Source organism: Protopterus annectens, chromosome 4.part0 (genome assembly GCF_019279795.1).
Source record: "Protopterus annectens isolate FY-2018-M chromosome 4.part0, PAN1.0, whole genome shotgun sequence".
NCBI classification, from domain to species: Eukaryota; Metazoa; Chordata; order Ceratodontiformes; family Protopteridae; genus Protopterus; species Protopterus annectens.
The window spans coordinates 510,710,835-510,736,201 of record NC_056733.1 but is presented as its reverse complement, the minus strand read 5'-3'; the positions used below and the strand labels follow the sequence as shown (position 1 = coordinate 510,736,201).

At 41.8% G+C, this 25,367-nt stretch overlaps 1 protein-coding gene across 2 annotated transcripts in view; it reads right to left on the bottom strand.

Annotated features, from left to right (window-relative positions):
* HECTD4 (HECT domain E3 ubiquitin protein ligase 4) overlaps nucleotides 1-25,367 on the bottom strand; it is a 5,422,508-nt gene that overhangs the window by 1,742,475 nt on the left and 3,654,666 nt on the right. For both annotated transcript variants that reach the window (XM_044068422.1, XM_044068423.1), the window contains exon 42: nucleotides 20,227-20,391. In XM_044068422.1, coding sequence (XP_043924357.1) covers nucleotides 20,227-20,391 — 165 coding nt within the window. The remainder of the gene's footprint in view (nucleotides 1-20,226; nucleotides 20,392-25,367) is intronic.

Genomic DNA, 25,367 nt, shown 5'->3' with positions numbered 1-25,367 from the left:
AACAGCTTTTTAAGACAAAAACAGCAAAAAACTGACAGAAAAAGTTAGTAAAAATTACTACTCAGCTCAGCCAGCTCGAGACCACGTCTTCGCAGGTTAGTGGCAAACGAGATCTGGGGGACTGGTAGTGGTGCATCCTGGGATATAGTAAGCTCAGCCAATAAGAGACTTCGCTCTTTGGCATAAGCGTGCCGAGTCGGAGCCGAGGGATCGGCTCCGAACCCATCAGTCAGAATGTAGGCGAGATAGGATCACATAACATCTGATACTTAATCACTCTAAAGTCTCTCTTCTAAGCTAGAAGGCTTGTATCAGTTTAAGACTTTCTAGTGCTATCCACCCAGTAGGTTAGTTACAGGAAAGATGGGAAACAAGCACAGATGTGGTCTTTTAAACCAGAAAGTTGAAAAAGACGGACAAACTGTCCAAATGGTCAATAAACTACAATTTCTGGGCCAAGAACCTCTCCTCTCATGGTAGACAGGCTACCTAGTGCTTACCACTCCCACTGATAAGCTAGAAGGCTTTCTTCCAACACTGAAAGGCAAGTGGGGCTCAGAAGCTTACCAACAGTCCTGGATACAGCAACTCTGTATCTGGACTAGGCTAGTTACAGTAAAGGTGGGAAACAAGCGCAAGTGCAGCTTTTAAACCAGAACGTTGAAAGAGATGGAAACAAACTGCCCAAACGGCCAATAGATACAATTTCTGGGCCAGGAACCACTTCTCTTGCGGTAGATAGGCTACCTAATGCTTACCACTCCCACTGATAAGCTAGAAGCCTTCCCTCCAACACAGAAAGGCTTGGGGGGCTCAGAAGCTTAAAAAGAGTCCTGGATACAGCAAATATGCACCTGGACTAGACTAGTTACAGGAATGGCAGGGAACAATTACAAACATAGGCTTTTAAGCCAGCAAGTTGAAAGAGATGGAAAACTGCCCAAACGGCCAAATAAACTACAATTTCTGGGTCAAAACTCACTCTTCCCATGGTGGATAGGCTACCTAGTGCTTACCACTCCCACTGATAAGCTACAAGGCTTCCCTCCAACACAGAAAGGCTTGGGGGGCTCAGAAGCTTACTAACAATCCTGGATACAGCAACTCTGTAACCGGACTAGGCTAGTTATAGAAAAGACGGGAAATAGGCACAAGTGCGGCTTTCAATCCAAAAAGTCGAAAGAGATGGAAAAAAACTGCTCAAACAGCCAATAGCTACAATTTCTGGGCCAGGGACCACTCCTGTTGTGGTAGATAGGCTACCTGAGGTTTACCACTCCCACTGATAAGCTAGAAGGCTTCCCTCCAACACGGAAAGGCTTGGGGGGGCTCAGAAGCTTACAAAGAGTCCTGGATACAGCAGATCTGTACCTGGACTAGACTAGCAACAGGAAAGGCAGGAAACAAAAGCAAACACAGACTTTTAAATCAGAAGCTTGAAAGAGATGGAAAAGCTTCCCAAACGGCCAATAAATTATAATTTCTGGGCCAGAAACCACTCCTTCTGTGGAAGGTAGGTTACCTAGTGCTTACCACTCCCACTGATAAGCTAGAAGGCTTCTCTCCAACACAGAAGGGCTTGGGGGGCTCAGAAGCTTACCAACAGTCCTGGATACAGCAAATCTGTACCTGGACTACACTAGTTATAGGAAAGGTAGGGACCAAATGCAAAACGGGCTTTTAACCAGAAAGTAGAAAGAGATGGAAAAACTGCCCAAACGGCCAATGAACTACAATTTCAGGGCCAAAACCCACTCTTCCCATGGTAGACAGGCTACCTAGTGCTTACCACTCCCACTGATAAGCTAGAAGGCTTCCCTCCAACACAGAAAGGCTTGGGGGGCTCAGAAGCTTACCAACAGTCCTGGATACAGCAAGTCTGTATCTGGACTTGACTAGTTACAGGAAAGGCAGGAAACAAGCTTAGAATTTTTTTTTTGTTACAGAGAAGCAGCTACAACAGCAGTAAATACAATTCAAATTGTAGTGCAGGCCAGCACACCTGAGTGTGTAGCAACACTACGGCAAATACAGTTCAAATAAATGCAAGTAAATTAACAAATGACTAAAAAACAAGTGCAGAAGGTGGTAAATTAGAACACTACTAACAAGCAGTAATAAGTGCAGAGTACGAGCAACTGAACAGATAACACGCAGAAGAGCAACTAAGACAGTTACAGTAAGAGCAGCTGAATTAAAAAAAAAAGATATATATATATATATATATATATATATATATATTTTTTTTTTTGAGGGAGGGAACACAGCAGGATTAAGAGGCTGCAGGGGCTGTCGTTCCCAAATGCTCTCTTTGTACACAGTAGGAGTGCCTGAAATCAGAATATGATCTCACTGCACTCAGTTGAGTGAGCAAATGAAATGGGCCCAGGAGGAGTATCCAAATACAAATCTACAAGAGGGGCTGTCAATTTCAAAGCCACCAACATTAACTGTAGAGAGACAGCCACAACTTCAGTTAATATTCAGGGAAAACACAAATAAATAAATTAAATACAATACTATAAGCAAAAGAGCAGATAAAAGTGTATTTAAATTTACTTATACGTCAGAACCTACATGTCTGTAGTTACCATTTCCCAAAAAGGGAGAGACAGAAAAGTCATTTGAATAGAGGAATAGAGGGGTTGAGAAAATTGGAGGGGTATTTGGGAAGACAGTCACAGGTTTTTGGTTGCAAAGGGAAGCCTCCCCGAAGCAGATTCCTTATGTGGGTTGTCTGGAATTCTTTTTCTTGATTTTTTTTTTGCTCGTTTGTGAGTGAACCTAGGGTCCCTCTTAACAAAAGTAGTAGACTTGGATGGCTAGTTGCTGTGGTATCTAGGGACTGTAGAAAATAGGGTAATCTACCATTGTAGTACCTCGCTGGTGGTTCTGCTCAGGTTAGGGTGTGTCCACATTGACTGGCATGTCATCGCACATCTGAGTGACAAGGTATGCTAATTTCCCGTCCTAAGCTAAGTACTTTTTTAGAAAAACACCTTACATTCAGCATTTCCACTGTCCTAAACTACATATGTATTTAGAAAAACACCTTACATTCAGCTGTTCCGCTGCCCTAAACTACGTATGTTATTCCTAGTCTACACGAGTTTGCTCAAGGAACATCAGTTTCTTCCCACCTCTAAAAACCAGTCTTTCTAAATCAGAACTCCAAACTGCCAGTATTTAAAGCATTTACTTATTACCTTGCAACCTAGATCATGACTAAAATGATCTATAATAGGTCGATTCACTTAGTAGAATAACAAACAATGTATACCCACTAGAAAGTGTTTTACCTATATCTCCAACTGCAGTGTTTTACTATACATATACAGTCACATAGAATAAAGAACCATGTGGGTGAGCTGATCATAATATACTCCAACAGGCATTCTGGCATTGAATTTCATTATGGTATTTCAGATAACGTTCTTACAAATGACTGTAACTGACAGCTACATGAAAGCTAATTAATATAAATGCAGCTTCGTAAGGTGTGGGCGCGTTAGGGGTGGGGTTTGCTACTCGCATCCTGTGAGGTACTACACTGGTAGATTACCAAAAATAGAATTTGTCTACAGTCTTTCATAGTTTTGCCTTGCTGTTGTAGTGCTTGTGGACCAAACAAGAGATCTTTGTCTAAGGGCAAATCTAGTATTTTAGATATGAAATCCTCAGGGATTGGCTGATTGCACAGTTACGCATAATGTCTGATGACTGAGCCCGTGGCAGCAGCCCTGGTGGTGGCATCCACAGCACCATAACTGCATTTTACACTGTCTGGCTACTGGTGTAGTTTGAGACAGTAAGGTCTGCAGTTGCTGCTTAGAATCCATAGACTGTGTTTGTGACATACAGCAGTACAGAGAGCAAATACTTGGTCATTTGGGTCTCGTAGTTAATAGCTCTGAAAGATAGGGTAGAGGAAGTGTAGGCCTTTTTTTCCCGATCTACCCACAGACTACCTTTATCAGTGGAAAGGGCACTGGAGAGAAGTTTAGATGTCTTACGTGGGGAAAGGGAGACTGCAGCAGGGACAGCCACAAGATTCTTATACAGGTATTTAAGATAATCAGGTGTCTTATAGAACTTGTCTGGCCTTTTTGGTGGTGTTGGAGAATCAGGAGCTGAAGGTGTTGACTGCAAGGTACTGGTATGCATCTGGTACTGCAGGGGCTGGAGAAGGAGCTGGTGTGCCCATTTCTAACAAGCTATAGTATCTCTTTTGTACATCAGAGATCTGCTTTGATTGCCATTCAGAGAACTTCATCATGGTTTGAATAATTTCTCCAAAAAGAGGCCTCATTAATGGGAGAATTTGGAGAAGGAGATTCCTCTTCATCCAAAGAGAGGTGTGATGGAGAATGTATTTGTGAAAAATAATCCAGAGAATGACTAGAGTCTACATTTTGTTCGTCCTCAGGGGAAGAAGAATCCTGAGTATGTACTTGTGTGGCCTGAGGAAGCTAGGTCACAAAAGAAGCAAGCTTCAGGGCCATGACAGCTTTAAATAAGTCCTGGGCGAAACTGATACATTCTTTTTCCTTTGAAGCTATAGGGGAGATCACACGCCTACTTTTTTATTTCTTCTTTTTAGGTGTAACATCCTCCTGAACAAGTCTCAGAGATTCAGACCCCTTGGCGTACTTCAATCAGAGTACCCCAGACCCTCTTCCCAGACTAGGATTTGAGGCGCTCCATGTGGTCCTTGCAAATGATGACTTGTGGTTCTTCCAAGAAATCTGCATTCTGCATGGCTTCAGAAGGCATATCGGCATTCAGAGAGGTCTCTGTGGCAGGCAACTGAGAAGGTGTCTGATATATCATGGGTTCTGCTACCTCAGTGGTTACGTTTGCCTCAGAAATGTTAGACTGCAAATCGTCTTGTGTATTCTGAGTTTCTTCTTTGATGGAAGGGTGAAGTTGGGTGCTGGGAATTCTGCCATCTTTGCTTGGACCAGGCATTTTAGATGTTGTGTTTTATGTAACATATTAAAGGAGGAAAGCTTCGACCTAAGGTTTTTTGGAACAGATGACTGGCAGACAGAGCAGGAGTTGTAGTGTTCTATGCCAAAACAGAAAGGGCACTTAGTGTGCAAGTCCTTGTATGTAATCTGCCTACCACATTCATACTTACCCCTCCTAGCTGGCATCTAACAAAAATTTTAAACAAACTCCAAAATACAGAAAAGGAAGGTTCCCCACCAAGACACTTATCTGAAAAATGAACAAGTGAAACAATGGTACCAACTACCGAATGTAGTGATTTCAATCAAAACATCCACTGCTGCCTGGCCCAAAAGGGAGTCACCACAGTGATCTTTGGGGATTCTTTCTAAATCTTCATAAGCATCTTGGGTATCAGTGGAAAGGGTGGAAAAGCATACAGGAGCATTCCTGTCCAAGGAAAAGAAAAGGCATCCATCTTCCAGGCCTTCTTGCATAGTCTTGGAATAGAATCTGGCCATCTGACTGTTTAGAGATGAGGCATATAGGTGTAGTCAAGGAACTCTCTTCATATGGATCAAATCTTGGAAGACTCCCTGATCTAGTTTCCATTTGTGAGGGTCAGCCCCCTGTCCTACTCAGCATGTCTGCCACAGTTTTGCTCTGACAGAATGTACGAAGCCTTAAGAGTGATGGAAAGCTGTATCTCAATCTAACTGGGATAGTCTGCAAATGGGGTATGACCTAGATCCCCCTTGCTTGTTGATGCACCACATGACTGCAGTACTGTCTTTAACAACCTGAAGAGGTCCTGGGGACCAAAGAGGATTCAGAGTTGAGTGCCTTGATTAAAGAAAGCATTTCTTTGATATTTATGTGATTGTGTCTGTCTTTGGTGTTCCACACACTTTGCACTGTTATCCCTCCTGAAACTGCTCCCCTAGCAAAGTCTGAGGCATATGTGGTGAAAGCCTGCTTTGGAAAAGGAAGGGAGAAGGGATGATCTAGATTTAAGGGTATTTGCTGCCTCCACTGCATGATTTCCCTTCTGACAAACACCAAATCTCCTGTGGAAGAAAAGCTCTTTGAAATGAGATGTCTACCCGACAACCCAGGAACACAATTCTGTTTGAAGGAGTCAAAAAAGACTTTTGAATGTTCTCTTGAAATCCCAGCTTGTGTAAGAGATCTCTCAACTAAGTGAGAGATTCCTGACACTTAGAAAAAAAGTGACACTTAGAAAAAAAAAATTGCAAATATAAGCAAGTCATCTACATATGAAAAAATGTAAATACCTTGTAGTCTGCAAAGAGCCATAACTGGAGCTAGACACTTTATGAATACTCTTGGTGCAGTGCTAGTCCAAAGGATAAGGCAGAGAACTGATAATGTAATCCAGACACACAGAATTTAAAGGCCTGAAGTCTGGATGAAAAGTGATGTGATAGTTAACATCTTTTAAATCTAGAGTTACTAGGAAACTTGAAAGAGGAAGAACGAATAAAAACCTTTTCTCACCTAGGAAGGAGGAACTGGTTCTATCAATCCCTGGGACAGCATATGATGAGGGGCAGGTGGAAATAAAAAAAGAGTCTGGTTTGGTGGATGAGGGATTACCCCATGGAAAGGGGGAATTTCCTCTCGTCATCTGTAACCTTGATGAATGATATAACATATTTGTCTGAAACTATCTGCTACCAAAGATAAAAGTGGAAATTCAGACTTTCTGGAAAGGAAAAAGGACTGCCAGAATGGAATTGGAGACAAGGTCCCTTAAACATTCATTCTGATTCGTTGGACTGTCCTTGGTTTTGGGCAGTTCCTGAATTCTTTTCAGAACCCTCTTGCTATTTCTTCATAAATGGCTGTTTACCTGCATTTTCTTGAGAGCATTTGTTTTTTGCCAAAATTGGATGATGGATTGGAGAATCCCTTAGAAATTTTGAAAAAGCAGGGCTAAGAGATTCCCTGTATCAACTTACCTCTCACTTCACACTTTTTGATCACCTCAAAATCAGAGGGATCAAAAACTCCATCTCTATGCAAAGAACAACATAAAATCTCACTTTAAACGTCATGTGGGAGGTTCTGAGAATGCAGTCAAACTTCCTCCATATTGTACCAGTGGCCAAAGCCCCTGAAGTATCTAGAGAATCATACACACACTGGTGATGAGTAGTGACTTGTACAAAAGAAGAAACTAAATTATTTAAAGTAAATTTTTCCTTAAGATGAAACTGCAGACAAAACTTTCCTGATAGTCACAATTAGTCAGAATTAGAAGTTATGTACCTACCATAACGTTCCATGTTAGTTGTCTTCTTCTCTCCTTCTTTCTTGCTGGATGGGTTCGGAGCCGATCCTCGGCTCCGACTCGGCCACTCTAAAAGCTCGAGAGCTAGTTCCACAGGCTCGAGGCTCCCCTATATCCCACAATGCTAGGCGGTAACTCCTCAGATCTCGTTTGAAAGCTAAGGCCAGCAATAAAATTCCATAAGGAACCAAGAAAACTCCTCTAGGTCTGTCCTGGCTAGGGGGAAGGAGGGTGGGGCCTTAAGAAAGAAGGCGAGAAGAAGACAACTAACATGGAACGTTATGGTAGGTACATAACTTCTAAATGTTAAGTTGTCAATCTCGCCTTCATTCTTGCTGGATGGGACCGCGTCCCTAGCACCTTGTCCCGGATGGCCTATCGGAACAGACTCTTGAGTACAGTGGAACCAAAGTTGGCTCAGTCTCTAGAGGCCAAGTCCAACTTATAATGAGAAATGAAGGTATGGGGAGAAGCCCAAGTAGCTGCAGAACAAATCGAATCAATAGGCAGCCTATCTTGGAAAGCTATAGAAGTGGCTAAAGCTCTAGTTGAATGAGCCCTGGGTTTGGATGGCAACCGTTTATGTCTTATCTCATACACTAGGGTAATCAACGAAGTAAGCCATCTAGAGAGACAGACTTTAGAAACTGGAAGGCCCATTCTACCTTCTGCATAAGAAACAAACAGTTGGTCAGATTTCCTGAATTGTTTGGTCCTGTCTAAATAGTACCCAAGTTGGCGATGAATATCTAAACAGTGTAACTTTTGTTCTGACCTATTAGAATAATTTGGGAAGAAAACAGGAAGCTCAATGGTTTGATTCAAATTTGCCAATGAAGCTACTTTGGGCAAAAAAGACGGGTTAGTACGCAAGGACACCCTGTCTTTATGAAATACCAGATAAGGAGGTCGACTACACAGAGCATGGAGTTCGGAGACTCTTCTAGCTGAGGTGATAGCTACTAAAAAGAGTGTCTTCCAAGAAAGTAACTTTATAGAACTTGAAGCCGCAGGTTCAAAAGGGGGAAGAATTAAGGATGTCAGAACCAAGTTGAGATCCCATTGAGGAGAAGGATCTCTGATGGGTGGTTTGAGGAGAAAAACTCCCTTTTAAAAAGCCTTGCAGAGTTTGTGAGACATAATGGAGGACTCTGAGACTCCAACATGAAAGTTCGATATTGCTGCCAATTGAACTCTAATGGTAGATAGGGACGAACCTGAGTGGAAAAGTCTGGCTAGAAAGTCTAGAACTGTTTGAATAGAAGCAGTGAAAGGATCTATATTCTTTGATTGCGCCCAATAGGAAAAATGTTTTCACTTGCTAAGATAAATCTTCTGAGTGGAAGATTTATGAGAAGCTATCAAGATATCTCTGAGTGAGACATCAAAGGAAGCCTGGCTAAAGTCGGAATTGGAGGAACCACGATGTGAGGTTCGGAGAGGGAAGGGAGTGGTGCAACTGACCCGACTGATGGGTCAAGAGGTCTGGAACTGGGTCCAGATGCCAAGGTTGTTCCAACAGATAACGGTGGAGAAAAGGGAACCAAACCTGTTGAGGCCAGTAAGGGGCAATGAGGATCATGGAAGCTTCCTGAGCGATGGCTTTCTGTATCAGCTGGGATATCAGTGGGAAGGGAGGAAAAGCATACAGAAGTCCTCGGGGCCAAACGTGCACTAGAGCGTCTCTGCTGGGGTGGCCTGGTTGGGGAAAGAGGGTGAAAAAATCGTCGCACTTGCTGTTTTGGGGAGTAGCGAAAAGGTCGCAGCAAGGCCTGCCCCACTTTCGAAAAACTTTCTCCAACACTGAATTGTTCAGAGACCACTCGTGAGGCATGAGAATAGCTCTGCTCAATTTGTCTGCAATCACACTGGACTTCCCGGGGATGTGCATTGCTAACAGAAATCGCTGAGAAGAAATGGCCCATTGCCACAGTCTGAGTGCCTATCGACATAAGGGGTAAGATCTGGTTCCGCCTTGTTTGTTGATGTACCACACTACAGACATGTTGTCTGTTTGAATTGCTATAGTTCCCTTGGGAAGAGAGTCTTGTAGGGCTTGCAATGCTAGAAGCACTGCTCTCATCTCTAGGACGTTTATGTGCAAGTGGCACTCGAACGGTTGCCACATGCCCTGGACTGTCCTGCCATGGAAATGCCCCCCCCACCCGATCAGGGAGGCGTCCGTTGTCACTGCAGCAACCGGAGGGGGAGGGACGAAAGGTCTCCCTAGGAGGAGCTGAGGAGATGTGATCCACCAATAGAGATGATTCTTGCACGACTGAGTTATCCGAATAGGATGGGACATTGGGAGACTTTGGTAAGACCATTGTGTGAAGAGCATCCATTGTAAAATTCTCATATGGAAGCGAGCTAATGGTAGGAGAGATGGCCGCCGCCATAATCCCTAAGACTTTCAGGATCAGTCTGGCTTTGACTTTGTTGCTCTGCAAGACAAGAAAGACCTGTTTGTGTAAGTCTGCTATCCTCTGCTCTGTGAGTCTGGCTGACATCTTGACTGTGTCTAGATTTGCGCCTATGAAGGTAATAACACGACAAGGCGACAAGACAGACTTTTCGTAGTTTATTGATATGCCTAGTGCCTGACATGTGTGAAAAGTGTAGTCTCTGGCGAGAAGTAAAAGATGCTTGGTGGGGGCTGTAAGGAGCCAGTCGTCTAAATAAGGAAACACCTGGAATCCTTGTCGTCTCAGGTGAGAGGCTACCACTGCCATGCATTTGGTAAACACTTTCGGGGCTGTAGTGAGACCAAAGGGCAGGGCTCTGAATTGAAAATGACTGGTTCCCAGCCTGAAGCGGAGAAATCTCCTGGAGCGTCGACTCATCTTGATGTGATAGTACGCATCCTGGAGATCTATCGAGCACATCCAGTTGTCCCGCCCCAAAAGGGGAAGAATGGACTGCAGCGTGACCATCCAGAACTTTGTTTTCTTGACAAACTTGTTCAAGTTGCTGAAATCCAAAATGGGTCTCCAGTCCCCTGTTTTCTTTGGAACCAAAAAGAATTTGGAGTAGATTCCGGATCCTACTTGGTCTGCTGGAACTGGTTGAATGGCTCTTTTTGCGAGCAGCTTGAAATTTCTAATGCTGCTTGCTCCCTTTGACTGGGTGGAACGTCTGGAAGGGATTTTTTGGACTGCTTCGGAATGAAAAGGAAAGGGATTCTGTAGCCTTCGGAAATGATGGACTGTACCCACTTGTCTTGAGTTAGGGATAGCCAGGCTTTTGGGTACAGTGACAACCTTCCCCCGACTGCCTCCGAAGGTGGGCAGTCGGGCAACACCTCAGGGATGCTGAAAGGGCTTGTCGGAAAAGGATTCTCGACTGCCCTGATTCTGCGGGCCCCCTCTGCCCCTGGGATGGCGTCTACCATTGTTGTTCCCCCCTCTGCCTCTAGAGGGGAAACGACTCTGTGCGTCAGGCAAGTCTCCTTGAGATTGTTTGCGGAACCACATCTTTCCCCTCTTCTGACCTTTGGGGTAAGGTCTAGAAGGAGTAGAAAAACGGACTCCGATGGCAGAAAGAGTCTTGCCATCAGTCTCGCACCTAGTCAGGGTTTCCTTCACTTGAGGACCAAAAAGGGATGATCCATCAAAGGGGGAATTAGTGAAGGATGCCTTAAAAGGGTCCGCAAAGTTACAAAGCCGCATCCAGGCGTGCCTACGCAAGGCTACACCTGTACCTGCCGCTCTACTTGCTCCATCCACCGCATATGAAAGGAGGCGCATGGAAGAGTTGGTTATAGAATTAAGGGTAGCCAGCTGAGAGTTCATCCTATCCTGAATACCCGCAGCTGTTGGATCCTTCAACATTTCACTCGCTTCTTTGAGTAAATCCCTCTGAAGATGAGTAAAATGACACAGGTAATTCAGTGATCTCATAGTAAAGGTCGCTGACGAGAACATCCGCTTCCCGTAACTGTCCATTGACCTAGACTCCTTGTTAGGATGATGAACAGGCACCGAAGGATCAGCTAACTCCTTCTTGGTAGCCGCAGCCACCACCATAGCATCAACAGACACACCTTTGGTCAGAAATTCTTTATCCTTGGGGGCCGTGATGAACTTTGATGGTCTCCTGGGGTTGGGTTCCACTGAGTCAGGAACCGCCCAAGCCTTCTTTGCCACCACTTGCATAAGGGGGTCAAAGGGAGGGGACACCCAGGAGGTGGAAGGGCGAGAGCCAAACGCCTCAAGATGCACTGATTCATCCTCTGAAGGGTTGAGGGATGGCCAATTCCCCCTATGTTTTAAGATTTCAAGGATGTCTACAAAGGAGACATCTTCAGAGGGGGAACAAGGGGAACCTTCAGAATCCTCTAAATCAGTGTCAGAGGTGACAGACTCAGGGGAGTCAATGTGCTTCCTCTTGCACTGCCTCTTCCTAGGGGGCTCTCCTACAGGGTCAGGAGAGGCCTCGGAAGAGGAGGAGATCCCCACAGGGGAAACTTGAGGAGCTGGCTCTCTACGGTCGGGGATGAGAGAGTGAGTAGAAATCACCGGAGGCACCATAGGGGGAGGGGCAGAAAGAACCGACTGTGGAGTTGAACCTGGTTCTAACACGCTCCTCATGACCTCGAAGGCACCCCTGTCAGGCAGAGCCGGAGGTCTCCGTTCCGAAAAACTGGAAACCTCCCCTGGCACTGACAGTGATGGCTCCGAGGCCGATGTCGGAGCTGAACTCACCAGCGCCGAAGCACTGAGAGGGAGAGCGGGGTTGGACAAGGGTCTGATGCCACTCGCCCCCTCGGAGCGGACGAGGGAAGTCCGGCGCCGAGATTCCTCCAAGGAAGACATCGGAGCCGACGAGGGAACTAAAGACAAAGGTATCGGTTCCGACGCTACCACAGTCTCGGGTCCGAGCCGCCCCGGCTCCAAACTCAAAAGAGTCAGAGGAGGAATTTGAGTGATAGGAGTAGGTCTCGACTGTTGAGTAGGACTTTGAAGCATCTGGGCTAATGCCTCGGACTTAAGAAGTCGACTCACTACTCTCTGAAGGTCATGGTCCAATAACCTGGAAGACCTAGAGTGGGATCTATGGCTCCATTCAGACAGCAAGGGTGATGCTGGAGCCGAATGAACGGAGCCAATAGATGGAGATCGGGACCTTTTTCTAGTTGTCGGTTCCGATAAAATAATCGGAGCCGACAGAGTAATGTCTTCCTCGGCTCCGTCCGGAGCCGAGGACACCGTAGGGGCTTGTATTCGAGATTCATAGGCTCCGGCCGGAGCTGATGTTCGAATAGCTTTAGGGCCTCCAGAAGACGGCTCAGATGCTGGAGCCGAATTTCTGGAAGACTTAGAGGGTTTCCCCGATGACTGAGTCGAGGGACCCTCAGGCTTAAGTAAGCCCCTTAAAATAAGTTTATTTTTTCGCTCCTGCAGGACTCTAGGGCTGAAGCCATGGCAAACAGCACAGGAGTCCTGCAGGTGCAAAGATCCCAGGCAGTACACACAAGAAGTGTGACAGTCTGTCAGAGACATCTTCTGACAGCACGAGTCACACTTCTTAAAGCCTGAGACCTTTGATTCCTTAGACATATCTAAGGGAAAAGTGTAATCACACAAGCACACACACACACCGATTACACTTAGGAGTAATTTAAAACTAATTTAAGATAAATTATAGTAACTAGAAATAAAAATCCCTACAAAACACAGTCGCTCACTAGGAAGGGAGGGACAGGGCCTAGGGCCAGAGGGAAAAATTCTAGAGATCTGTGGAAAAAAAGGGAGTGGAAAGTTAACGGGAATGGGATAGACTATTTCCAAACTAACTATATATATATATATAAAAAACTAACTTTAACAGGGGAAAAAAGGCTAAGAAACTAGTTCTTTACCAAAAACTAACCTGAGCCGGTAGGAACACACCTCGATCGCTGTAGCGGAAAACGAGATCTGAGAAGTTACCGCCTAGCATTGTGGGATATAGGGGAGCCTCGAGCCGGTGGAACTAGCTCTCGAGCTTTTAGAGTGGCAGAGTCGGAGCTGAGGATCGGCTCCGAACCCATCCAGCAAGAATGAAGGCGAGATTGACAACTTAACATCAAATCTTAACATATGAGCCTGACAATTCAAAACTCTAAAATCAAAGCTGCAGAAACATACACCTTTGCCCCATAATTATCAATAACCTTCACATCCTTATCAGAAAGATTAGCACTAGAATTATCAATGTTTAGCAGCATTAGCATTAACAAAACCTATAGCTGCTGCGTCAGATTTGGGAAGAATGTATGAAAAAATTAAAAAGACTGAGGAACTTTATAAATTCCATCTGACTGACTATCAGGTAAATTACAGAAAGAGACAGACACACACACACACACACAAACAAACACACACACACACACACACACACACACACAAACACACAAACACAAACACACACACACAAACACACACACACAAACACACACACACAAACACACACACACAAACACACACACACAAACACACACACACAAACACACACACACAAACACACACACACACACAAACACACTCCAAACTGATAGAAATGGAGGAATGGGTGAAGGTTCTGGAAATTCCTTCTTTAACAACTCATAGTATTTTCTGAAGGAATGAGAAACCTCTGTTTGCCTACTGAAAACACTGGGAGATTCTGGAAGCCTCAAAGAAAGATAAACCCTAAACCCACAAATGGAGAATCAGAAAATGAGTTCTCTGAATCTGAATCAGAAATCTGAGGAGAAAACCCAGTATATGTCCTTTCATCTTCCTGTTCAGATTTTGACTCTTGAATCTCTTCAGAAAAACAGGTACCCTTCTTTCTTTTACCATAAACTATTTTACAAGAAAGATCAACAGCCTGAATTAAACCCTGAGCCAGACCCACTAAAGTAATCCTGTTCAAGGAAATTTGAGGAGGAGTAGATACATATTTAGTTTTTTTTTTTTTCTTGACAGAAAATGGGACCAATAGTGTTATTAATGGCGACGGCAGCAGCTTCCCGAGGGATGGGCACAATATTCTGACAAAACAGGGAAGTTTTCCATGTTCCCACAGCCAGGACTGAAGAAAGTGGCTCTCCCTTGCCCAATGAGGGGACCCCCAACAACCATTTGCATGGCTAACCCCCGGTCCATAGTGGCTGTATGTGCCACACCAGAGGAATCTGGGGTAAAAGACGAGTGGGTCTGAGATACAAGGATTGGCCACAGCAGAGTTACCCACCTGTGGCTGATGCAAATTGCTAGCCTGCTGTGATGGCAAAAGCTGTTTGCTTAACTGTTTCTTTTTGCGGCAAGAAGAAGGAACGACTGTGAGACAGACAGTTTGTTCAGTGGTCCAGCTGAAAATGCTACCTGTTTCCTGGGGAAAACAAGCAGCAAGAGCTGGTAAAAATCTGAAGTCTTTAAAAGTCACTTTATCACTGAAAAACACAGTAAAAGCACTTTAAATCACTTTGCCAGCCTCCAAAGTAAACAATTTCCCCACAGAAAAATGTTTTTAAATACTTTATAAACAGCTTTTAAACTGACAGGAGAAAAGAGCTCTCCTGTTTATAAAAAATACAATGCAGTCTCGTGACAGTCTGTTAAAATGCAAACTCTTAGCTTTAAAATAACAGTCCTGAACAAGAAAGTGTTACCACCAAACATTTTTTTTTTAAACAGAGGTTTTCCCCACAAAAGGGAACATATCGGTCCTGCAAAGGAAAAGCACAAACTGACTGTCGATCTTCAAAAGCCTAAGAGGAGTGTACTCTTCAGTCAGGAATGCTCTGAAGGGCTTGGTGATCAAACCTGTCTTTTCAGTCAACTTGGCTCAAGCTGACTAGTGGTTTGGAAGCTGGCTTGCTGTTACATCCTTGCAGGATATAACCCATATAGCTTAGGCTACTGCAGCAGTGAGCCATATGAAGAACATCATGAACTGTAAGCATTTTTCTGTATTACTGCATTCTGCTAACTAACCTGCTTTGCATACATACAAAGGAGTGTATATTTTATCTTTCAGTGGCAAGGAAGCACAGCTTAACACGGCTGGATGTCAAAGAATGTGGAAGCAACTCTCCTGCCATAGGGGTGTTCAAGATGCCTGCACCACCATAGGGCCACTCTGACCTGCTTCAGCAGTTCAATGCAGAAATTAGGGAGTGACAGCAATATGCATGAACTGCAAGCATTTTTTTCTTTGCTACTGCAGTCTGCTAATTTACCCATTTTGCTTACTTAAGAGTGCATACATTATTTTCCATTGGCAAAGGCACAACTGCTTAACATGGCTAGGTGCTGCAGAAGGTGGAAGGGATTCTCCGGTAAGACGGGTGTGCAAGATGTTTGTGCCAGTCCAATATACAAATGTTATTATGTTTGCAGCATAAATATATTATCACTTTTCCCTGCTGTCTCATCCTTCTACATGTCCGGCTGTGGAAGATTAAAATATGAAGCCATGGTCACCTGGGTTACCTATCAGCAGCAGGATGACAGCTCCCCTGTAGTAGGTGACAGACATGGGTCTCTAATGCCCTTTGTAGCTGCTCCTAAGGAGGAAAGTGAAGGCTCCTCTTTTGAAAGTGACCCACAGAGATCTGTACAGGCATCAGTTATAGTGGCTGGTTGCTACTGAGGTGACGGCAAGTGAATGCCAACCTTGCAAACTGCAGCACCTTATGGTGTTGCTTGCAGACTCCTGTGATTGGCAGGCCTCACCCACTGAGCCTTCAGTGAAGCAAGTGGCCCATAACATTAGACAGATAAGGAAATGATGCTTGGGTCTGTTGCTCTGTGGGCAAACCTGGCATCCAACTATATCAGAACCCTAGTGTATCCCCAGTTAAGTGTTTTTCACTCAGTCCCACATCATTCCACATTCATCATTCATTGTCCACCCCTCCTCATCATCACACATCCACACTCTGTATGTTGTGTCCATCTGTAGTCCTCTCTGCCTTCTGTATGTCTATATTTTAATATTTGCCTGTCTTCCCTGCAAATACCACTCTTTACCCATCCCATCCTCAGCCATCTCTCACTAGCATTTCTTGCTTCCCTTATTTACTATATACTACAAAAGGGGCTCATTCCTTAAAAAAAATACCCCCCAAGCTTTTCTGCTTGCTCTTCAGTCCTTTCCTGCTTTACTACCTATGTACCTCATTTATATGAAGAGGATTGGCACATTGCTGTGTACACCTAAGGTGGTTTATATGGTGGCCAGTCTGCTGCCTTGAGCCTAAGTGCAAGAATCAGATATGTGGTGTAACCCTGTCCATGTAAGTGTGTGTTCACTCAACCTCTGTTGTAATGTCTGTTGGATTGGTCACATGCTCTACCGTAGCTCTGCTTCAAATTATACAGCATCCTACGTAGGCATCACCCCTTAGAATTATGGCCCTTTGCTCTTACTGGCAAAACTATTCAAAACCAAATACATATCTGATTGCCTCTGTGGTCCTTGTCACTGGGACCCCCTCAAAAAATTACTCAACAACAAATGCCAGCCACAGTGTGGCAATAAATAAATACTTTATATCCTGCAGGAATGCCACCTAAAAAGATCTTCGGGTACATGCAAACAATCTCACTGTTGACAGTGAATACTCATCAACTCAAAAAATGCTATTTGATTAGATTGGTGGCTCTAGGCTTAGGGTTATCTGGATGGCTGCATTAGGCAAAGTGCACTGAACAAATGTGATTACCAAGTAGTAAAATAACAGTTAAAGGTTTAAAATAAAGTGCTGTGCAAGAGAAGATGAAGATAGAGTAAACACTGCACTGCTTTATGATCTGATTTGTGCCTCCTCCTGGTGTGCTTCCTCTGCTAAAAGGAAAAACCTGCAAAGCTTTCTGATATAAATCATTAGCAGCTACAATAAATCATACATGCTTCAGGTTTCACCATATATCTAGATCTACGTATCTAAATATATATATATAAAAATATTTATACACACACACACACACATATATATATATATATATATATATATATAGCTATATATGTATGTATGTATGTATGTATATGGTTCAACTTCTAAATTTCAAGACCATAAGATCAAAGTTTTGATACTTCAAACCATTTAAATGGCAATCTCTGCACAGCGCAGAACAGCATAGTTACCATTTCTCTCATTGAAGTGCAATCTTGGAGTTGGTATATTTAATTAGCAGCAGAGGGTGTGGGGAGTGCAGCCCCCCCCAAAAAAAACATAAAAAGAAAAAAAAAAATTTTGTTTTTATTTATTTATTTTTTTTACTTTTCGAAGTTTCAAATATTTGATCTTGATCTTACGGTTTCAACCATAAGAAATTCTGAAACTTCGAAATGTAGAACACACACACACATATATATATATATATATATATATATATATATATATATATACATATATATATATTTATATAAATACCTGGGTATAAAGACGCTGTGTTTCTAGAGTATAGCCAAACAATCCACTTATGCTGTGCTGACACAGCTAGTAGTGTTTGGCTTTACTGGCCTGAATGTGTCCATAAAGACTTAAAAAGGAAAAAGTAAAAAAAGTCATGGACATTCAGAAGCTATGTACCTGAAACACTTGATGTCATTGAGGGGTCATTTGCATATATCCCATGGGCCTCTATTACATGAGGTTAAAGGTATAACACAGTGAAAACTCCAGCTTGGCTACATTTTTCTTGTAGTTTTTAATAATCGGTTTGTCTCTGTGACAGTTTAACTTTTTGTTTAAGATACATATGTATAAATTTTGTAATCCTTCTAAAAGAAATACATTACTTGCATTGCTACCAAAAATGAATTTTGATGACCAACAGGACATTCAATGTAAGGCAACAATGACAGTCCAGTTTTTTGGAAAGTACTAGTCTTATCCAGGGCATTTGTCTCCCAACCCACAAACACAGCATTTTTTTCTTTCTGCACTCTTTTAGGTCCATAATTTGGCATCAGCTCTCTGATTAATCCTTTAATTCCTCCTAAGCCCTGGGAGATGACGATCGAGTGAACCAAGACTGTGAACCTTTAAGGGAAGTGAACAGATGACTCTTCATTACAGTCCTTCCCCAAGCTAGCTCCAGTAGGTATCTGGGCTGCTAACAGAACTCCAGTCACCTGATTCATAGTCAGGCCACCATCACCTTTATGCCAATAGAGATGGCTTAAAAAATGTCCAGTGTGTTCTCACACCATGAAGTGGGAGGCTACACTTCCACATCTTACAAACAGAAGGTCTGAAGTTCGTCTACCGTTGATCCTCTGGTCTGTCAGTACAAACTATAAAATCTTTCAGCCAACATTCAAGGAAGGTAAGCCCGCTACAGAGGCTCCTTTTCTCCCTAACCCTTACTAACCCTGTGGAGCCTGGGTCAGTACTAGTACTCAGACCTACTTCACCTGTGGCAAGAGGATTTTATGCCACTAACCTTTGGTTCATGAAATGATAGTTAAACATGTACATAGAGAAAAAAAAGCAGATAGTGCATGAATTGCTACATTACTTCATGAACAGGTAATTCATTAAATTCTGAGTGGCAGGAGGCAAATTAATTTGCTTGATTCCTGAGGTCTTCTATGCCAGGAAACCACCAATCTCTCCAAAATCCTCTACTGAAAGACATTTTACAAGATTTGTAATGTAAGATGTATAATGCAAGTTACAAACAATATAAAAGATGAAAGCTTTTCAGTAGACAAAAGTCTACACACTGGCATTAATATTTAAAATCTATCTTTACATACTGATTTTATATCGCAGATTTATGAAATAAAAATAGTATTTTATTTGCCAAAAATTACTTGTGTTATGGTGAAACAAAGGACTATATCAATTCTTCCAAGATATAAGTGGAAAAACTGTTCACCTGTCAAACAACTTTCCAATGATGGTAGCATACTGCTGTTTAGTGATACTGAGGGATCTCTTCAAACCATGCATACAATATTTTCACAATTTCAAAACAACAATAGTCTATAAAACCAAACAGGTTAGATGGCAAGTATCTGGGGCAACAGTTTATACAAGATGGGACCAGTCACAGCTCTTAAGAAATGAATGCAGCTGCAAACATATACAAATAATCATAACTTTGCCAAACAAATATATTACAGAACATCTTCATATTAACTCACCATGTCCTCACGTCATCTTTTACTAACACCTACAGCTTGCATACACAACCCCAAACATGACAGTAACATATTCAATGTTTGCTCTATTAATGTAGACACAGAGAATGCCACGTTTTTCACAACTTCTTGCAAATATCTCAACTCCGGCTTCATACAAACCATGATGATAATTTTACTGTGCTGCTTAGCAAATCATGTCAGCTGGTAGATGCCACTTTGCTGCCTTAGTTTTGGTTGGTTTATCTATCTCTACTAGGACTTCAGTAATTAGACTTTGAAAACACTGATGATTATACTCCTCCCAGGAGTATGGGGAAGGCTTCTTTAAAGACAAGTATACAGGAACTTGGCCTTTCAGATGACTATTATACTTTTCTAAGAAGCAATAAGTTAATGTACATCAAAAACACACCAGGACTGCAAAGCAGGGATTGGAAGAGACTTTCTTGCTTTCAAGTCAGCACTGAATGTCAGAAGAACAAGACTCATAAGTGCTGACTTGCTATGGGATGTGCACCTCTTTTCACATAATTCTTAATGGTGATACAATACTGTGAAAAGTGATCCTCAAAGTAAGTTTGTAGTTTCTAAGACATGTGAATGTAGCAATTTTCAAACATCTTCCTGCAGATGTAAGCAAGCAATCCAAGCTACACAGCTTATAAAAGTCAAATCTACAAAGCAATATAGGTTAATATGCTTAGAATTCCATGTCATAATTGTTTGTGGGTCCTGAAAGACAACTTCTGTTGCATTTTGAATTTTTTGTGCTGAAAATATAGACTAGTAGGGGAGGGAAGTGATAACCAGGAAAATAAAATCCAGAAATGACTTACCTCAGATCTAGGAGTGCTAAGCCTAGATATTGGAACAGTTAAAATGTCTGATGCCTTGGAAGTCTTTCGACAATCTAAAGAAGGAAATTTAACTGTAGCAATGCCTTCCTGTTCATTCACGGACATCACCAAACCAAAGCTCCCAGACACTCCTTTGCCAACAACCTGAAAAATAAAATTTGCTTAATGAACTTACATTTATTTGTTTGCTTCTATGCTTTAAAACATGCTGTCTGGTTCTCGGAGTAGCCAGTGTCCCCATCCACCATGATCACTGCATCACTCATATAGAAGGGAACTGTATCACATACCAAAGCATTAATGGCAGTTATGCAAGCAATTGAATTTGAAGAATAGTCTAGGTCTTCCAGGACCCTGGTCATAAATGTACTCTTGCGTAGTTTAACCCTTAAAAAGGATCAAGATTCTTTGCTCCCCTTAAGAAGAAAAGCACAGTTATGTAAGGGAACTTATCACAATCATAGCTGTTCACACACACTTATTATTGCTGCAGTGCATTTATGACAAAAATGAGATATGCCACTGGTGAACAGCAGTCTTCCAGACAGATCTGAAGAGCAACTGCTAGATGTCCCTGCAATAGTGGGACATAAAGTTACTTTCCAAAGATAATGCCATCTACAGGAAGTCAGCAGTACAGCACAGCACACAATATTGTCTGACTTTTTAGAAGATTTAAGTTGCAAGTGTTACTGTAGCCTTAGTACTTGTTTAAGAAAAAAATAGATCCCTGTCCTCTAAACCTCTATGCGGGCATAAAGGAAGAGTAGTCCTAGAAGCTATTCAGGAAACTACTATATCCAGTCACCTACATCAACAATTCAAAGCATCGAGGAGCGGGCCTGGGTATGCCAGATCTACAAAATTATTAAAAAGCAACCCAACTTAGATTATTAGGCTAAGTGGAAAACCATGCTGTTGGTGCAAAAAATGCATTAAATATGCAGGATAAATTAGTGGCATGGGAAACAACTGATTAAAAACAAAAAAAGAGGTTGTGTCCAGAATTATCTGACTTTTATTGTTACACAGATCCTTAAGCGTAAAGATATAAAAATATGGGAGAAACTGATACCTCTTATAGTCTACTGGCATAAGAAAGTGGAGAGGGGAAAGACAATGCAGCCACAATATGGACAATGAAGAAGGAGACAGTTTGTTGGGAACAGTTACTATTAAGAGATAAGAAAATGCAGAGGCAAGGTGAAAAGTTGGCATATACAAGGTTTGCAATGTAACTCAAAGAATATTTACATAAATGCCAGGGATGTGATCAGCCTGAACTAGCAACTTCTTGCTAGAGACTAAGCAAGATATCCTAATAAATAATGGTATAATAAATAAGGCATACCCAATTTTAAACTGGAAAGACACAAGGCAGATAACCAAGATGAGGCAGGACCGGAGTGCAAGATTACATAAGCAATACACTATTCAAGATTGGAATGAGATTTGTGGGCCCAAAGGTATGCCACAAAATCCAGAAAGTTTAGAATATTTGCTTGGAAGTGTCCACATAGATACTAGAGTGCTGAAGATGCAACAAACAAAAAAGATGACCTTGGGAATATATCCTCTGGGAGTGTGAGATCCTGCAAAATTACAAATGGGGGGCTACAAAAAATAATCAGAATTATAACAGGGACAGAAAGTTACATTTTTATCAAAGATGTGATGTTGCTAAGTTGGATAAGAAGCTCTTATCCCAGGAATGCAAGATCCCTTACCCCTAATTTTGCTAAAAGTAGCCAAAAAGGTACTACAAAAAATGGAAAGCTAAAGCTGCACCTCAACTACTAAACATATTCTTCATCGTGACAAATCTTAGAGACTTGAAATTTTGAGCACAGGGACAAAGGAGGGAAATGTTTGATTAACAAATGTAACAAATTTAACAAATGGGACATTAGTTTGGCACAGACTGGACCTTTGGAAACACAATAAGACAGGGAGTAGGCAACAAATACCATAACTCAACAAAACAAGTTCCTATTGATTTACAGTTAGAGTTGAATACAGAGAAAATTTTATTTTTCCAAAATGGTTGCCGAGCTAGTGGGGGAGTATATGTAAACAGCTCTTTCTTTTCATATTTAAAGACAGATTAGTAATCTCTTTTTTATTAATTAACTGACAAATATAAAGTTTTTGTAGCATTTTAGAAGGCTGTAAAGTACACATGAGATCAACACAGCGTGTACAACCTGGAAGACAACAACACTAAGACCAGGGGAATACATAATGCATCATTCTGTATACATTTTCTTTTCTAACAAAGTGAAAAAGAAACAGGTGTGAAAAACTTGTAAGGTAAGACCTAGTCACCAGCATGTGTACCACTATGCATGTGGTTTGCACTGCTTGTAAATCTGTCAATATTGCAATAAAATGCTTATAGATAACAATAAAAAACAGATCATTAAGAAAAACAATGCTTAAATCCCACATATACGTATGTAACAGGCATCTAGAATGTACAAGGTCATCCCCTAGAGAGAACAGGTCAAAACAGGGGAAAGGAGTACAGAAGTTGCTACAGCAAGAACAAAGCTGGTGGACAACAGAATGGGATATGGTAATTTTAAGTGAAAGACCTACGCTGGTAGAGTTTTTAGCTGCATCTAAAACAGAAGCTGCTATTAAAAAAAAGGAATAACTAGTAGGGCATACAAAATAATGAAAGATGATTATTAAGAATTAATCAGAGGACGTTAGAAACGACTGGAAAAGCAATTTACAAGAGAACAAAGAGAAGAAATAAGTACAACTTCAAAGTATGCAAAAAAGTCCAGAAGGTTTAGGATTTTTGGTTGCAAGTGTTAGCATTGGTATTTTAATACCCTAAGCAGACTTCAACGACTTTTTCTTAAGGTAAATAACAAATACCGGAGGTACGATGTGGAAGAAAAAGGTAATTGGGAACATATGTTTTGGGAATTTAATGAGTTGGCAGATTTTAAAAATTCCCTACACAGTACTCTCTTAGAAATATTGGGTAAGCAAATGGTTGTAACTAAAGAAATGATTCGTCTGAGATGGGACACAGAATCAGAATTACCTAGATAATTTAGGGTTTTTACTACGTTTAATTCTGTTGGCTGCTAAAAGCAATTACCAGAAAATGGAAATCAAAGTCTAAACCAACTGTATATGAAGTACTGGCTATTATAAAAGAGATAAAAGAACCGAACGAGAGATCTTTAGAAAAAGGAAGGAGTAAATTACATAGAAATAAATGGAAATTGCAGGAACAATACATGCAGAATAATATTCAGAAGGGAGAGTGAGGTTTAAGGGAAGGCAAGAATTAGCAATCTATGTAATATTGGACTAACGATACAAAGAAATAAAAGATATGTGATGTATAATGTACATAAATGGGAAAAATGTTAAGATGGCTTGTTTTCTTTTCTGTTAATGTATGTTTGCCTATGTCTTAAGCAATAATTTAATAAAGTTGCTACAAAAAAAAAAAAAAAACAGGTGGACAGCAGGGTTCCTGACTGCCCAAGTCCATCTGGTACAGACTGGTACAACACAAGATTCAATAACAGTAAAGCAACAAATGCTTTACAAAGGAGCACAGCTGCTACATGTGCATCAGTGCCACTACTAAGCAAGTGTCTAATTTAGTTTTGCAAAATGATGGAGAGTGAAAGGTAAACAATTTATTAAGTGTTAACTGTAACACTTGTGCAAAAAATATAGAAGGCAATGCAATGAAAGTGCTATACAAGAAACACAGCAAGTGGTTATGTATAAGTGCTTGGAGGAATGCAGAGACTGAGTAATTGCATGTTAAAAACAAATTTGAAGGGAAGGTCAGTTTGCCCTCACTACCTTTTGATCACTCAGAATATTAATTACCAATCCTGTGGAAAACACTGACAGGGAGGGGCCATCTTCCTCACAACCATCAGGGGTGGTTCATAACTTTTTCTTGTTTAAGGCACTAACATCCTCCAGTACTCTCAGGTAAAATGGGGAAGGGATGTGCAATAGTCAGTCCACAAAGGACGCTGCCTCACTTTCATGAGAGACAGTCCTTTCAAGTAATCGCGACACTTTTCCAAAGCAAAACAGGTAGACTTCCCAGTCTCCAAAAGGGAACTCACACAAACCTGGTGTGCTCCTGAGTGAAAGAAACTCTTAGCCCAGGATAAGCAAAGTAGATCACAAACTTTTCACTCCTTTCCCTCCCTGTCATGTCCACTATTGTTAGGGAAACTACTCAAACCACAATCACCTTGGTCATAGTCAGAGCTCCATCCCACTTGGCCACAGAGTCAGGCCCCTGACAGAAAAAAATAATATGTAGTGTCTCCTCTCAAGGCTCATATTTCTGATGCACAAGTGATTACCACTCTCCAACTAAGCAGAGTTGCCTAATATTGACAGCAAAGACTTATACATCCTACATTTGTGCAGCAAGGAAATTATGGACACTGCCTTCATCCTCAACAGGGACAGACAATGGCAGTGTGAAAAACCTAAGTACTGATGGAAGGTCAACAGCATACAAAAATAAAGAGGTCTCCCAAAAGGAAAAGGTTTAGGATATGCTGATGGTAGGCAACACGTTTTAGTACACTTTGTTTCTGCATGTCTGGGTTGGTGGGCTGCTTCTATGTTGGGTAGATCTTTTCATGTGCAGTGGACATTTTTATATAATGCAGAAATGGAACTCTGGTGATGCTGGAAAATAATGTCCAAACAGCAACAGCTGCTGAGTCAGATGACTCGGGTATATGGGTATGCCTCCTCGTATTCTGGAGTTCCTAACATTCTGCCACTTTGATAGTAACTGCTCTACTCCTAGACAGACTGTTAGCATTTTAATATTTTAAAACAATGCATCTTTATTATTCCCAATTCTGATTTTAACTTGTAAAGCAAATTCACATAACAAGGAAAACTTAGTTTCCATATCCATTTACATGCCTTTATACCATATACTGATTTTTCATTATCCACTTTTCCCAGTTTTAATCAACATGTTATTCATTCTTATTTATCTAGCCCTTGGCAGCCATCCTAAACCAATATTCCTCTGGATTTGTATGCACTGCTCCCACAGCATTTATTTAATTTAAATGCAGTTTACTCCCACTTTCACCAAA